The sequence below is a fragment of the Macrobrachium rosenbergii genome, chromosome 56 (assembly GCF_040412425.1).
Source record: "Macrobrachium rosenbergii isolate ZJJX-2024 chromosome 56, ASM4041242v1, whole genome shotgun sequence".
Classification (NCBI taxonomy): Eukaryota; Metazoa; Arthropoda; class Malacostraca; order Decapoda; family Palaemonidae; genus Macrobrachium; species Macrobrachium rosenbergii.
In genome coordinates, this window is record NC_089796.1 from 57,343,550 (window position 1) to 57,356,704 (window position 13,155).

The window sequence follows — 13,155 nt, forward strand, 5'->3', positions numbered from 1 at the left end:
AATAGTACCTATGGAAAAGAGACAAGAAATTCAGAGAGAGAAAGAGAGGATTGACAGCAAGACAAGGGAAAGATCACTAATCAAATGACATGTCTTGGTTCAGTTTGACTTATGAAGGAGACAAAGGATGAAGCACCCAAATATGAGAACAGTATTTGAACAAGGATGATTAAGTTTAATATATAGTTTTAATGACAGGAGTAAAATAAAGTCCTGCGGAATTTTTGCCATTGGATGTGTTAGATCTTTATAGGTTACTATACTTCTATGTGTTAGATTTTTATAGATTACTTAGCATAGTATAAGAAGTATTTGTGCACGTTTTATGCAAACTAAATTAGTTATTAGTAGAATGTTATGTGACTATTCAGTTAATGGTTCAGTTCAAAATCATATTTTTGATAGTGTAGTCGCTTGTTTCGACCTCAAGGAGCTACCCCCAATGGTGTGCCAGCGCTCCATGGTAACTAGACTAGCATCAAAGAAATATCTTTTAGCCTGGTCCTGTAGCCAGGTATTGTGTTGTAATGAAAACACTGTGACTTATGATAGAGTATAATGGACTCAAAGATAAGAGGGCATTTTCCCCATCTTCAGCGAAGCTGAACCCAGTTTTTCCTACGTCAAAAACTGTAAGAAGTTACTCTTGTGCATGTGCATCTGCCATCTTGTTTATGACCAGGGTAGGCAAAAGACCAGCCTCCATTACCCTCTTGTAGCAAAGTAGTGTGCACAACAATTCAGTACTCCTCACAAAAATCGCTTTGATTCCAAAGTTTTTCAGCAGTGAGAATCATGGACACATCTAAACTTGAAAGTTAAGTGCTTATTTTTAAGCTCCAGTTAAAAATTGTTAGTTTAAACTGTGGAACAAGTATTTATTTTGTGTATGGAGGTCGGAAACCAGACTTTGTTTTCCGAGCACAGATCAGTGCTCTCTTACGATCTCTGTTATTAGCAAAAGGCAAAAACTGTTTGAAGATTTGATCATTATATTTAGAAGTTTTAACTAAAGAAATGTTCCATAATTTATTATTAATGTAGATAATCCTTTCAGATAACGATGTCTACAATAGCCTAGGCGGTAGCCTACATGAGATAGTAGCCTAACAAATTCAGTGTGAATAATTTAGACTATAGTACATGTTGTCTGTAGCCTATAACCTAGGATTGCATATCCTAAAGGTAGTAACCTTTTAAGACATTCTTTTATGGTCCTAGGCAGCACCCTAGTTTACACCAAGGACCCTAGGATATGATAAACAGGTTATAGTATTTTTCCCTTTATATAGCCTGTACACTTAAGCATGATCTAAAATAATCCAGGACTAGGCAGTACCTTATATTAGATTAAGTGATAAACTTTTACAAAACATCCCATTATTGGACTAAATCATTAGCCTAGACCATGTAATCTAGACTAGATGAAAATAGTAACCTGTGCCGGATGAGATGGTAGCCTAGCTTTAAGGATACATACTAAGGCAGTTGTGTTTTATATGACCCATACCCTTAATTGTGAATTAAATAATCCAGATTAGGCAGTATCCTAAATTAGAGTAAGTGATAGCCTAGCTATAAGATTACACATTATTGGGTTACTATTTTATATAGTAGCCCAAATAACCTAGGACTGGATACAAACAACAACCTGGGTTAGAGAAAAATAGTAGCCTAACTATATGTTTACATATAGTAAGCATTTAAGTGTGATCCATAAAAATCTGGATTAGGTAATACAGTACCCTATAATAGCCTAAGAAAGAACAAATAAGCCTAGGAGTACATATGAACAGCATTCTAGGATCTATAATACTGGTAAGGTCTTTTGTAGCCTATACCCTTATAGGTGATATAAACCTAGAACAGGCAATAACCTAACCAGATTAAGTAGGAATCCCTTTTTAAAGGAATATCCTGCCGTTAGTTTAGAAACACTGTGGCTGAGTATCAGACAAAAGGGTAGTCTCAGTTAGATAAAACAAAAAATCAGATTATAAGAGGATTAATTTTTGAATAGCTTATATCCTTAGGTTTTAAATAAACCTAGAATAAGAAGCAGCTTATAATAGGTTAAGCAAGAACCCTCTAAGAAATCTTCTGTGCTTAGCTTAACATAGATTATACTAGAAGGATTAACCTAAGCCATATAAAACAGTAACTTGAGTTAGTTAAACAAATTAGTCCATAGAAGATTAGTTTGAATGGCATGACAATTTAGAATTAAAATTTCACATAGCCATTGCCAAAGGACTAACAGTGTAAGTAATAAAGCCATATACAGTGTCAAATTTAACCTAAACCTCAAAGTGTTTAAGTTAACGTAGATATTTTATAAAAGGTATTACATTTACAGTAATCACATTAACCTGTAAGATGTAATATGCTAAATACACAAGGATTTACAAAAGTGCCCCTTATTAAAAACAACTTATACTAATTAGTTGTTAGTTTCTAATAACAACTTGGTTTTTTCACTACAGGGCCGCCATTTCGCAGGGCCCTCAGTTCAAGTGTTCCGTGGCAAATTGCCCTGTTCGTTTTTTGCCAGTGGGTACAGCCCATACCACCTGCCATGAGCATAATCCTTGTTAAAAAAAAAGACAAATTTGCTGGTCGCCAGATATGGGTGAAATTTGTAGTGTGCTCTTGGCAGTAAGTTTTGAGGACGAAATAGCTCATTTTAAGCTGTCACAATGGGCCCTAGGGTTCAGCAAGAGGAAGGAAGGCGGAGATTATATCTTTCCGGCAGAACTCCGGCAGCAAATATTTAACCCCTTCTCAGAAGATCTATATTTGAGCCAAAACCCAGAAATATCAGTCCCCAATACCTCCCAGGTTAACCCTGCGGAGGAAATAGAGGAAGTTCCTCTTCGAGGTGATTTTCTTACAAAAGTTGATATTGCTACCAAAATAACCTTGCTGAGCCCAGAAGGATCGGGGACACAACCTTCAGCTAGCCATGGGAGAAATTCCAGAAGGAATTCAATCCCCCATACAGCTTTTAGAAGCTGATCAGGATCCTTCCCCCAAAAGGGATACAAGGATTCACTAAACCCCAATTGAAATTACTACATTTTCAGAGGGGTATAATAACTCACCAGGACCTCTGCCCCCTGGGTAACAGGCAGTCACAGTTCAGCTGTGGATGCTCAGTCAGATTATGCAAGCTCCCCCAAAAGGGCTACACAGTTTGTGGCATTTGATCAGTTCCATAAGGAAATTATGAGTAATATCAAAAATGCCCCTGCCACAGAACGGCAATATATAATGGACGTATTGCATGATTTCGAACTGATGATACTGATAATCCTTGGCAAGACGCTTCAATGTGTATTTTCTCTCCTGATGATAAGTATCTAAATAATGAGAGAAAAACCATGATCAAAGTTGTGCATGTGGAGTTTAGAGACAGGTCAGCATTCCCTAATACAGAATGGCACCTGATACCATACTTTGCCAGTCCTGGATAAACCTCAAAAGGAAACAGTTCTCTTATATGGGAATACTGCATTGAAAGCCATTGAAGACACACTTTACCAGGTCAATGGAAGGTGGATCTATACTTCTATTCTGAATAAAACCCAACTCGCTCACCAAGTACCCCAAGCCTTCTGTCCCTTCAATTTTAAAATAATTAACCATGTGAAGACAAACTTTCAGAATTATGTAGTAACTAGAAAATGGGAGCTAATGACAAGAACTAAAACCATTTGCCACAGTCCTCCCAGTTACGCAAAATTCCACCAGGGAATGGGCAACACTTCAACTCCCTTTTGAAAGGAAAAAGCTCTCCTTGGATGTGGCTACTTAGCAATTTGGGACCCCTGTGAGAAGAATTCAGATGAGACAGCTTCGTCAGAATTCCGTGCTAGGACTCTTCTCCTCAGTATCTTGACCTCTTCCACCTTGCTAGAAGTTGCCACCAAAAGGCTTCCAGAAAATTCTAGGAAACTTTTTGCTGTTATGGCTAAAAGTTATGAGAACCCTATGGAAAGCACTCTATGACTTTTTAGACTGGCACTTAAAAGCACAAATGGAAACATTGGAAGGCTCCAACAAGTCACTTCCCAATATGACTGCTTTATTACAGTCTAACCCCTTCTGTAAGAACCTGTTTGAGGATTCTGTTGTAACTCAAGTCAATAAGCAAGCATGCCAACAAAGTTGTAGTGTACGCTCTTCAAGGAAAAGGAGAATTCAGAAAACAAAAAACCGAAAATTTCCCTTTACCCAATTCAAAAAAGGCTCACTTTGATCAAAAATCATATAAGCCTGCAGTCACCTACAAAAGTTTTCCTCATAAACAGGTACGTGGTCAGAAGGGACAACCCCTTCAAAAAGACAGCAACAGCCACATCAGCAAGGACATCCTTTTCACAAGGTCCAAAAACCATCTTACAAAGGAAAAGGAAAAGCAATGCCCGAAATGCCTATCAAGGAAAAAGGTAGAAGAAGAGGGGGATACCAACAGGAATTTTTGGTCGGGGGTCGGTTTCAAAGACACCACGGGGAATACAGTCTTCTCCTTTGGGACAGCATTGTTCTCAATGGGCTGGGGTGGAAATGGTCTTATCCCCCCCCTTTTAAAGGGGTTCTTACAACAACCAAACCCCTCCCTGGAAGATTATGTGCAGAAGGCCCTATTAAAAGGTGCCATAGAGAAACATGCGTATATTCACCACCAAGCACATCTCTTCAGTGTACCCAAAAAGAATTCCTCCGAATGAAGAGTGATCCTCGACCTATCAACATTGAACAAGTGCATTGTTTGCCAAAAGTTTCGGATGACTACCGTTGCCCAAGTATGTTCAGTTATTCCAAAAAGGACTTGGACAGTTTCTATAGATCTGAAAAATGCATACTGGCATGTCCCTATCACCTCTCCCTTCCGCCCTTCATAGGATTCCGGATAGGAAAAGATACATACAGGTTCAAAGTCATGTCTTTTGGGCTAAACATTGCCCCAAGAATTTTTACAAAGTTAGCAACAGTAATTGTCTGGGAACTCAGGAAAGAAGGAATACAACTAATAGCTTACCTACACAACTGGTTAATCTGGGGGTCCACAAGAAAAGAGTGTTTGAAAAACCTAAGAGCAGTGGTCAACAGACTCCAGTCAAAAGGTTTTATAATAAATTGGAAAAAATCCTGCCTCACGCCCAGCAGACACTTTCGGTGGCTGGGACTGTGTTGGGATACTCTTCAGGGCCTGTTGTCTCTTCCCATCAAAACTCAGAACAGAATAAGGAAAAACCTCAAAAGGTTCCTAGCACTGCCCAGAGTTTCCAAACCACAGTTAGAAAGCATGATTGGTGTGCTGCACTTTGCATTAGAAATAGATCCAATACTCAAATTGCAATTGAAAAATGTGAACAAATTTTGGCTGTCGCACACAAGAAAAAAGATGCGAGACCGGTCTCACCAAAAGGATCAGAAAATTGGGGAGATACTTCAGCCTGGACCTGGAAGGAATCTCTGGTGAAACAGGTCACCCTGACTCCTCAATCCGTAAGAGTGACAGTACACACAAATGCCTCGTTGACAGGTTGGGGAGGACATTGGAAGGATTGTCAGGTGGCAGGGAGATGGTCAGCTACTCTGAGGAAGTGTCATCTCAATTTCCTGGAACTGATGGCTGTCTTTTTGTCCCTCAAAAAACTCAGACCTCCAGAAGAGACACATATTCAGTTGGTTCTAGACAACACGACTGCAATGTCCTGCATCATGAGATCAGGATCACGTTCACCTCCTCTCAACATGGTAATACTAGCCATCCTTCGGATGGCACAAGTAAAGAAATGGCACCTGTCTGCAATTCACCTCACAGGGTCTTTCAGCATAATAGCAGACTCTTTATCAAGGAAAATGGCAGACTCTTTTCAGACAATAGCCAACATGCTTCCACAACCGGAAGTGGACCTTTCGCCACATACGAGAATCACACACTCCAAGTATGTGTGTCTCCAACCTTAGACAATCAAGTAATAGCAAGAGGTGCCTTCCTACAAGACTGGAACAAGTGGAGGACAATATATCTTTTTCCTCCATTGTTCCGGTTTTCGGCAAACTCCTAAGCTTCATAGGAACAGCTTAGTTACTAGCCCCAAATTGGCCAAACAGTCATTGGTTCCTATCAGTTCAACAACAGGCGAAAAGATCAATTCCACTATTGTCAGCTGTTCTATCCCAGAAAGTTGGAGGGAAAATCGTTTAAGCATCCTCCTTTCTGAGCCTAGACCTTCACATATGAATTTTTAAAATATATACCATGAAAACTACTCGCCCAACATTGCTAGGTAATATAGTGCAAAAATTACGCACATCATCTATCCAGCAATACCAGTCTGTATGGAAGATATGGTTAGATTATATCCATATTGGGAGCCCAGTCGAGATTTCTATAGAAACACTTTTAAATTTTCTGATATATCTCTTTGAAGACAAACGTCTTGCGGTTACAACAATCATGGCATACAAGGCAGCATTAACAGAACCCTTGCTTCATGGATTCGAGATTGACTCTGGCATAGAAGTTGTTACAGGCAGTCCCCAGTTATTGGCGGGGCTTCCGTTCTGATGGTGTGACGATAAGTGAAAATCACCGATAACCGAAAATTGGCGAATATCGGCATTTATTGGCGCCAATAACCGGGCATCAGCACCGATAACCGGAGATCAGCGCCTCTGTTAGGTATGTATTGGTGCCAGTACCCAATTATCAGTGCTGATAAGCGGAAATCAGCGCTGAAAATCGCCAATTTTTGTTGCTAGAGAAGCGCCAAAAAACCGGATTGCCAACAACTGAGCCCTCCAATTACCTGGGACTGCTAACTTCCCTTCTGTGGTCTTTTGCTCTACAAAGACCCGCTCCCAAAAGATTTCCAATTACTTAGTCCCTGAACAAGGTACTTAGACTTCTATGTACCCCTCAATTCAGCAGACCCAGTACAACTGCACCTCACTTGCTACAAAAGCAATCTTCCTGACTGCATTAGCATCAGGAGCCTGTATTAGTGAACTGGGCTCTCTTAGACGGGGACAGTACATCACACAAACTGCTGGTAATCAATTATTATTGTCCCCTGACCCATCATTCCTGGCCAAGAATGAGGATCCTTTGAGAAGGAAATCTCCTGTTCTAATAAGAAAACTCAATTTAGCAGACAAAACATTATACCCAGTTCAAGTACTTAAGGTTTACCTAGAGGTCACGGCAAACATCCCAAGAGGTCCAATTTTCCTACACCCTAGCAAGAATAAACTATACTCTCTTTACAAGGGCTAAGAATGATTTTAGTGTCCCTCATTAAAAAGGCAAACCCACACTCCTTTCTTAGGCCACATGATATTAGGAAAGTAAGTATGTCATTGGCCTTCTTCAGAAATGTCTCTTTCAAAGAAGTCTCCAAAAGTACAGGGTGGGCATCAGAGACAGTATTCTTAAAACAGTTTTTCCATAAGCTTGAACAAATTCATCTACACTGCATGTCAGTAGGTGGTATGGTATGTCCTGACCCCATAGGCTCGACAGCAGAAAACCAGGGGTCGTCCTAACAGGTGAGTATGCTGACTATTGCTGGGGAAGGTGCGACAAGACTGCAACCACACCCAGCATATTTAGTTAACCCTTAAACGCCGAGCCTCTATTTACAAAAATGTCTCCCGTATGCCGGCAGCGTTCGGTGAGTTAGCGCCGAAGCGGAAAAAAAGTTTTTTTCAAAAAATCACAGCACGCTTAGTTTTTAAGATTAAGAGTTCATTTTTGGCTCCTTTTTTTTGTCATTGCCTGAAGTTTAGTATGCAACCATCAGAAATGAAAAAAAATATCATTATCATATATAAATATTGGAATATATGACAGCAAAAAAAAAACTCATATAATTGTATACAAATCGCGCTGGAAGCACAACGGTTAAAGCTAATGAGTTAATTTTTTTTAGTTGTATTGTACACTAAATTGCGATGATTTTGGTATATAACAAATTGTAAAATGATCAAAGCAACACAGAGAAAATATTATCACAAAATGATGCATGAATTCGTAACACGAGGACGTAAAAAATGTTTTTCAAAATTCACCATAAATCGAAATATTGTGCTAGAGACTTCCGTTTGTTGAAAAATGAAGCTAATTGATTGAATATTACTACACTGTAAGTGTTTTAGCTTACAATTGCAGTTTTCGACCATTTCGGTCGAGTTAAAGTTGACTGAAAGTCGAATTTTTTCTATTTATCGTGATTTATATGAAAATATTTCAAAACTGATAAAAGCTACAACCATGAGTTATTTTCTGTTGTATTGTACATGAAATTGCGCACATTTTCATGTATAAAACTTTATGTAACGACTAATATAAAACGGTGCAAATATTACGACAACGAGACGAAAGAATTTCTGAGATGTTCGGCCGAGTTATCAGCGCAGACGTAAGGAAAATGTTTTTAAAAATTCACCATAAATCGAAATATTGTGCTAGAGACTTCCAATTTATTGCAAAATGAAGGTAAACGATTGAATATTACTAGAATGTAAGAGTTTTAGCTTACAATTGCGTTTTTTACCATTTCGGTCGAGTTAAAGTTGACCAAAGGTTGAAATTTTGGCAGTTATCGTGATTTATGTGAAAATATTTCAAAACTGATAAAAAAGCTACAACCATGAGCTATCTTCTGTTGTATTCTAAATGAAATTGCACACATTTTCATATATAAAAGTTTATGTAACGACTAATGTAAACGATGCAAACATTACGACAACATGACGAAAGAATTTCTGAGATGTTAGGCCGAGTTACATACACGCAGACGTAAGGAAAAGTTTTTTTTCAGAAATTCACCATAAATCGAAATATTGTGCTAGAGACTTTCAGTTTGTTGCAAAATGAAGGTACATGATTGAATATTACTAGAATGTAAGAGTTTTAGCTTATAATTGTGTTTTTGACCATTTCGGTTGAGTTAAAGTTGACCAAGCTTGAAATTTTGGCAGTTATTGTGATTTATATGAAAATATTTCAAAACTGATAAAAGCTACAACCATGAGTTATTTTGTGTTGTATTCTACATGAAATTGCACACATTTCCATATATAAAACTTTATGTAACGACTAATATAAAACAGTGCAAACATTACGACAACGTGATGAAAGAATTTCTGGCGTGGATGTAAGGAAAAAGTTTTTTTCAAAAATTCACCATAAATTAAAATATTGTGCTAGAGACTTCCAATTGGTTGCAAAATGAAGGTAAATGATTGAATATTACTAGAATGTAAGAGTTTTAGCGTACAATTGCGTTTTTTTACCATTTTGGTCGAGTCAAATTTGACTGAAGGTTGAAATTTTGGCAGTTATTGTGATTTATATGAAAATATTTCAAAACTGATAAAAGCTACAACCATGAGTTATTTTCTGTTGTATTGTACATGAAATTGCGCACATTTTCATATATAAAACTTTATGTAACGGCTAATATAGAACAGTGCAAAAATTACGACAAAATGACGAAAAATTTCTGAAATTTTTCGAAGCCGAGTTACAAGGCGTAAGAAAAAGTTTTTTCAAAAATTTACCATAAATCGAAATATTGTGCTAGAGACTTCCAATTTGTTGCAAAATGAAGGTACATGATTGAATATTACTAGAATGTAAGAGTTTTATCTTACAATTGCATTTTTCGACCATTTCAGTCGAGTCAAAGTTGACCGAAGGTTGAAATTTTTTGTAGTCGACGTACGGTACGTCCACTTGGCACCCAACAGACAATTTTAGTCGACGTATGATACGTCCAGTAGGCGTTTAAGGGTTAAGTCACTACAGAACTTCACCCTAAAAACACAAGTTCTTGTTTAATTTCTCGTCTCATGTTACCAAAACCTCAAAAGGTTTTTTAAAATAAGGAATGGGGCTTGAAACTTGTGGCTTGACCTCGGACCAGAAGTGTTTTATGTCTTTTGGGGAGTTTTTGGGGTTAAAATTTTGAGAGCTTAAGCCTTTTGTCACCTGTCAATTTCTTTTGTAAAGCTCCTTGAGGACAAAACAAGCGACTATGCTGTCAAAAAACAAATTTTGACATAGGAAAAACCTATTTTTGGTAGTAGCTGTTGAGTCCTCAAAACCCTTCCACTTCCCTGACAAAAAGGCTTGGGATTTGGGCAAGGGACCATCCTACATTGACCAGCAGAGAGTAATGGAGGATGGTCTTTTGCCTGCCCCGGTCGTAAAGAAGATGGCAGACACGTATGCACAATAGTCACTTTTTGCAGTTTTTGACTTAGGAAAAACTGGAAAAACTGGGTTCAGCTTCACTGAAGCTAAGGGAAAAGGCCCTCTTATCTTTGAGTCCATAATACTCTATACGTATCATAGTGTTTTCATTACAACACAATACTGTACACAGCTGCAAGACCAGGCTAAAAGATATTTCTTTGATTCTAGTCTAGTCACCATGGAGCGCTGGCACACCATGGGGGGTAACTCCTTGAGGACTCAACAGCGACTACCAAAAATAGGTTTTTCCTACGTCAAAACCTGTTTTTTATTGTAATGTGTTAATTGTTTATAGTATGTATATGGATTGCACAATATTCACTTTTTAAATTCCTTTACTAAGTTGCTTCTTTATTTTTCAGGTATTGTGGAATTCTGTCATGGCCAGTCATAGCAGCAGCATGACTTTTTAGGCTGATAAGTCTCAGAAATATATTTTTTGTTGGTATATATTTTTTCTAAAACATTTACATAATTTTGGGTGATGTGATGAAAGAAATTCATCTAGAAATGAATGAGTAGGTATGCAAGTCTTCTTCAGTTCCTCTTTAAGGTAAAGTAGTTTTCATCAACAACAATAGGTTTGTCATGTTCGCAGTTAGCACCACTGAATTTTTCAGTTTGCACATCATTGTAGTGAAGGGGGATCTACAGTGAGATGTTTAAAATCCCTGTCTCCTGATTTTTTAAAATTGGGTATATGGTCCTGCATTTATTTTACATGGTACTTTCCTATTTCTGACAGTTAATAGTATCTAGGCAGACTTCTACTTAGATTACTTCCAAGAAAGTTTAACATTTTCAGTATAACATTGTGATGTGTTTGGCAGCATTTTTTTTTTTTTTTTTTTTTTTTTTAAGAATTGCCAGCAGCCTGGTAACACTTTATCATTACTTTGCTCTTGGTAGTCACACAATTCTGTGACTGAAAGACTAGCCAGTAGCTTGGTAACACTTTACCATTGCTCTGCTTAGCTCTTGGTACTTACACAATTCTGTGAACAAGTCTAGCTGCTAATCGATATGTTTGACCAGCAAAAAGATGTTTAGGGATACAAGATGTAAAATATTGGGTTGTTCTGTCATTTTAAATTTTAATTAATAATTACTGTAGTTGTTTTAAGAATATTTGATTTGATTTATGTGATTGTAAAGTGAACAAGTCATTGCCTTTCATAGCCTTTCACTGGTTTAAAGTGGGGGCCATTTATGTACTTGAATAGTAAAAACATTCTGCCTTCCTAGAAGCAGAGAGGTCTCTTTCAGATGTGGTGAGAAGCTATGATCTCTCATGATCCCTGTACGGTATTCAGAAGTACACTTACATATTATAGTAGTCAGTGTTTTATTGATAACTATACCTTCCTATAGGTAAGTTATTTTGGCATGAACACTTGTCAGTCAATTTGATTTTGGTATTTGCTAGCTTATTCAGCTCAGACTTGGGCAGCTCCCATTTTGCAGGAAACCCAACAGGAAATAACACTGATGAACAAAAATTAATTTCTCTGAAATTAATCAAAACACAGCAGTCAGTTTCCAATATTCACACAAAGAAAAGTTTTGTCAAACATGCCAAAAACAAAATTTTAACGCATAAAGGAAAATAGCTCAAAGTGAAATGAAATATTTAAAATTATGGCACAGTAGTGGCAGCAGAAGTATTGTAATCCTTAGATAGTGACAGTGAAGATAGTTACTATGTGGAGTCACACAGAAGAATGAAGAGTTGAAGCTGAGTGTTAAATGTGGATCTGGTTGTGCACAGTGGAGGCCTCTCAGAATCAAAGGGTGCAAGTTGGTGCAACTGGGTTTCCATTGCATGGAAGAAAGGCAACATATGATCAATAAATTTGTAATGAAAGGCAAGCTTTGTTATACTCATATAAAACATTTTTTTGTCACAATTAGAAGCAAACCTAGTAGATTATCCATTTATGTATGTGCCTAAGTAACTACCATCTTTTCTCTCTTGTGCAGTTTATGAAGAAGTGGATGCACCACCTAGCACATGAATGAACAACAGCTCTCCCTTAGCTAGACACAATTCTCAAATTTACAATTTTTGAAACTAAATTTAATTTTATATAAGTAACTTACCCAGTAATTACATGGCTATAGTTTCCTCTTGCACAGCAGGTTGAATGAAAAAATTTGCAGGTAATGCCTCACAGTTTAGTGCAGGTGACTGGTCCCGCCCACTAACGGGAATACCAGGAACTACTTAGAAGACAACCTCATTCTATTTCTGCTGGCTCTCGAGTCAGCACCGAGTGTCAATGTCAACTTTGTTCTTAAATTTGCCAGTCGGAGACCAGATTTCAGTGATGCATTATCACTGATTTCGAGTAACCTTCAAGCCTACAGCGTTCAGGATCAGTATTTTATTGTTTTTTTTTTCTAGATATGATTCAGATTTATTGTATTTTGCTACAGTAGCAAATTCGCAGTCAAATTGGTTAACTACTAGTACAGGTTGACCATCACTAATCCGGCAGCATTGGGACTTAGAGGGTGCCGGATTAGCCGTTTATTAGGCTAGAATACACGAAACAGTAGCTAAGCACCTCATCCTAGAATTAAAATATCCCATAAATCAGTACAGGTTGGTTAATAAAGAAAAGACAATTATCAAATACAGGTAGTGCTCGAGTTACGATAATTCGACTTAAAATATTTTGAGTTTACGATGGGGTTAGCATTTAATACCTATACAAAAATATTTAGGAAATATTTTTAGATTTCGCGCAGGCGCAGGCAGCGAGAGAGACTAACTTACAATAGACCAACTTCTTCAGGTAGTGCTTGAGTTACGATAATCCGACTTACAATATTTCGAGTTTACGATGGGGTTGGCAATTAATACCGATACGAAAATATTT

The 13,155-nt window shown here is 37.7% G+C and overlaps 1 protein-coding gene across 2 annotated transcripts in view; it reads left to right on the forward strand.

Moving 5' to 3' along the window:
• The window catches only part of Nubp1 (NUBP iron-sulfur cluster assembly factor 1), a 79,734-nt gene extending 68,125 nt beyond the window's left edge, over positions 1 to 11,609 (forward strand). For both annotated transcript variants that reach the window (XM_067100659.1, XM_067100660.1), the window contains exon 10: positions 10,636 to 11,609. In XM_067100659.1, the coding sequence (XP_066956760.1) occupies positions 10,636 to 10,667 (32 nt within the window). In that variant the 3' untranslated portion in view covers positions 10,668 to 11,609. The remainder of the gene's footprint in view (positions 1 to 10,635) is intronic.
• The last annotated feature ends 1,546 nt before the right edge of the window (positions 11,610 to 13,155 follow it).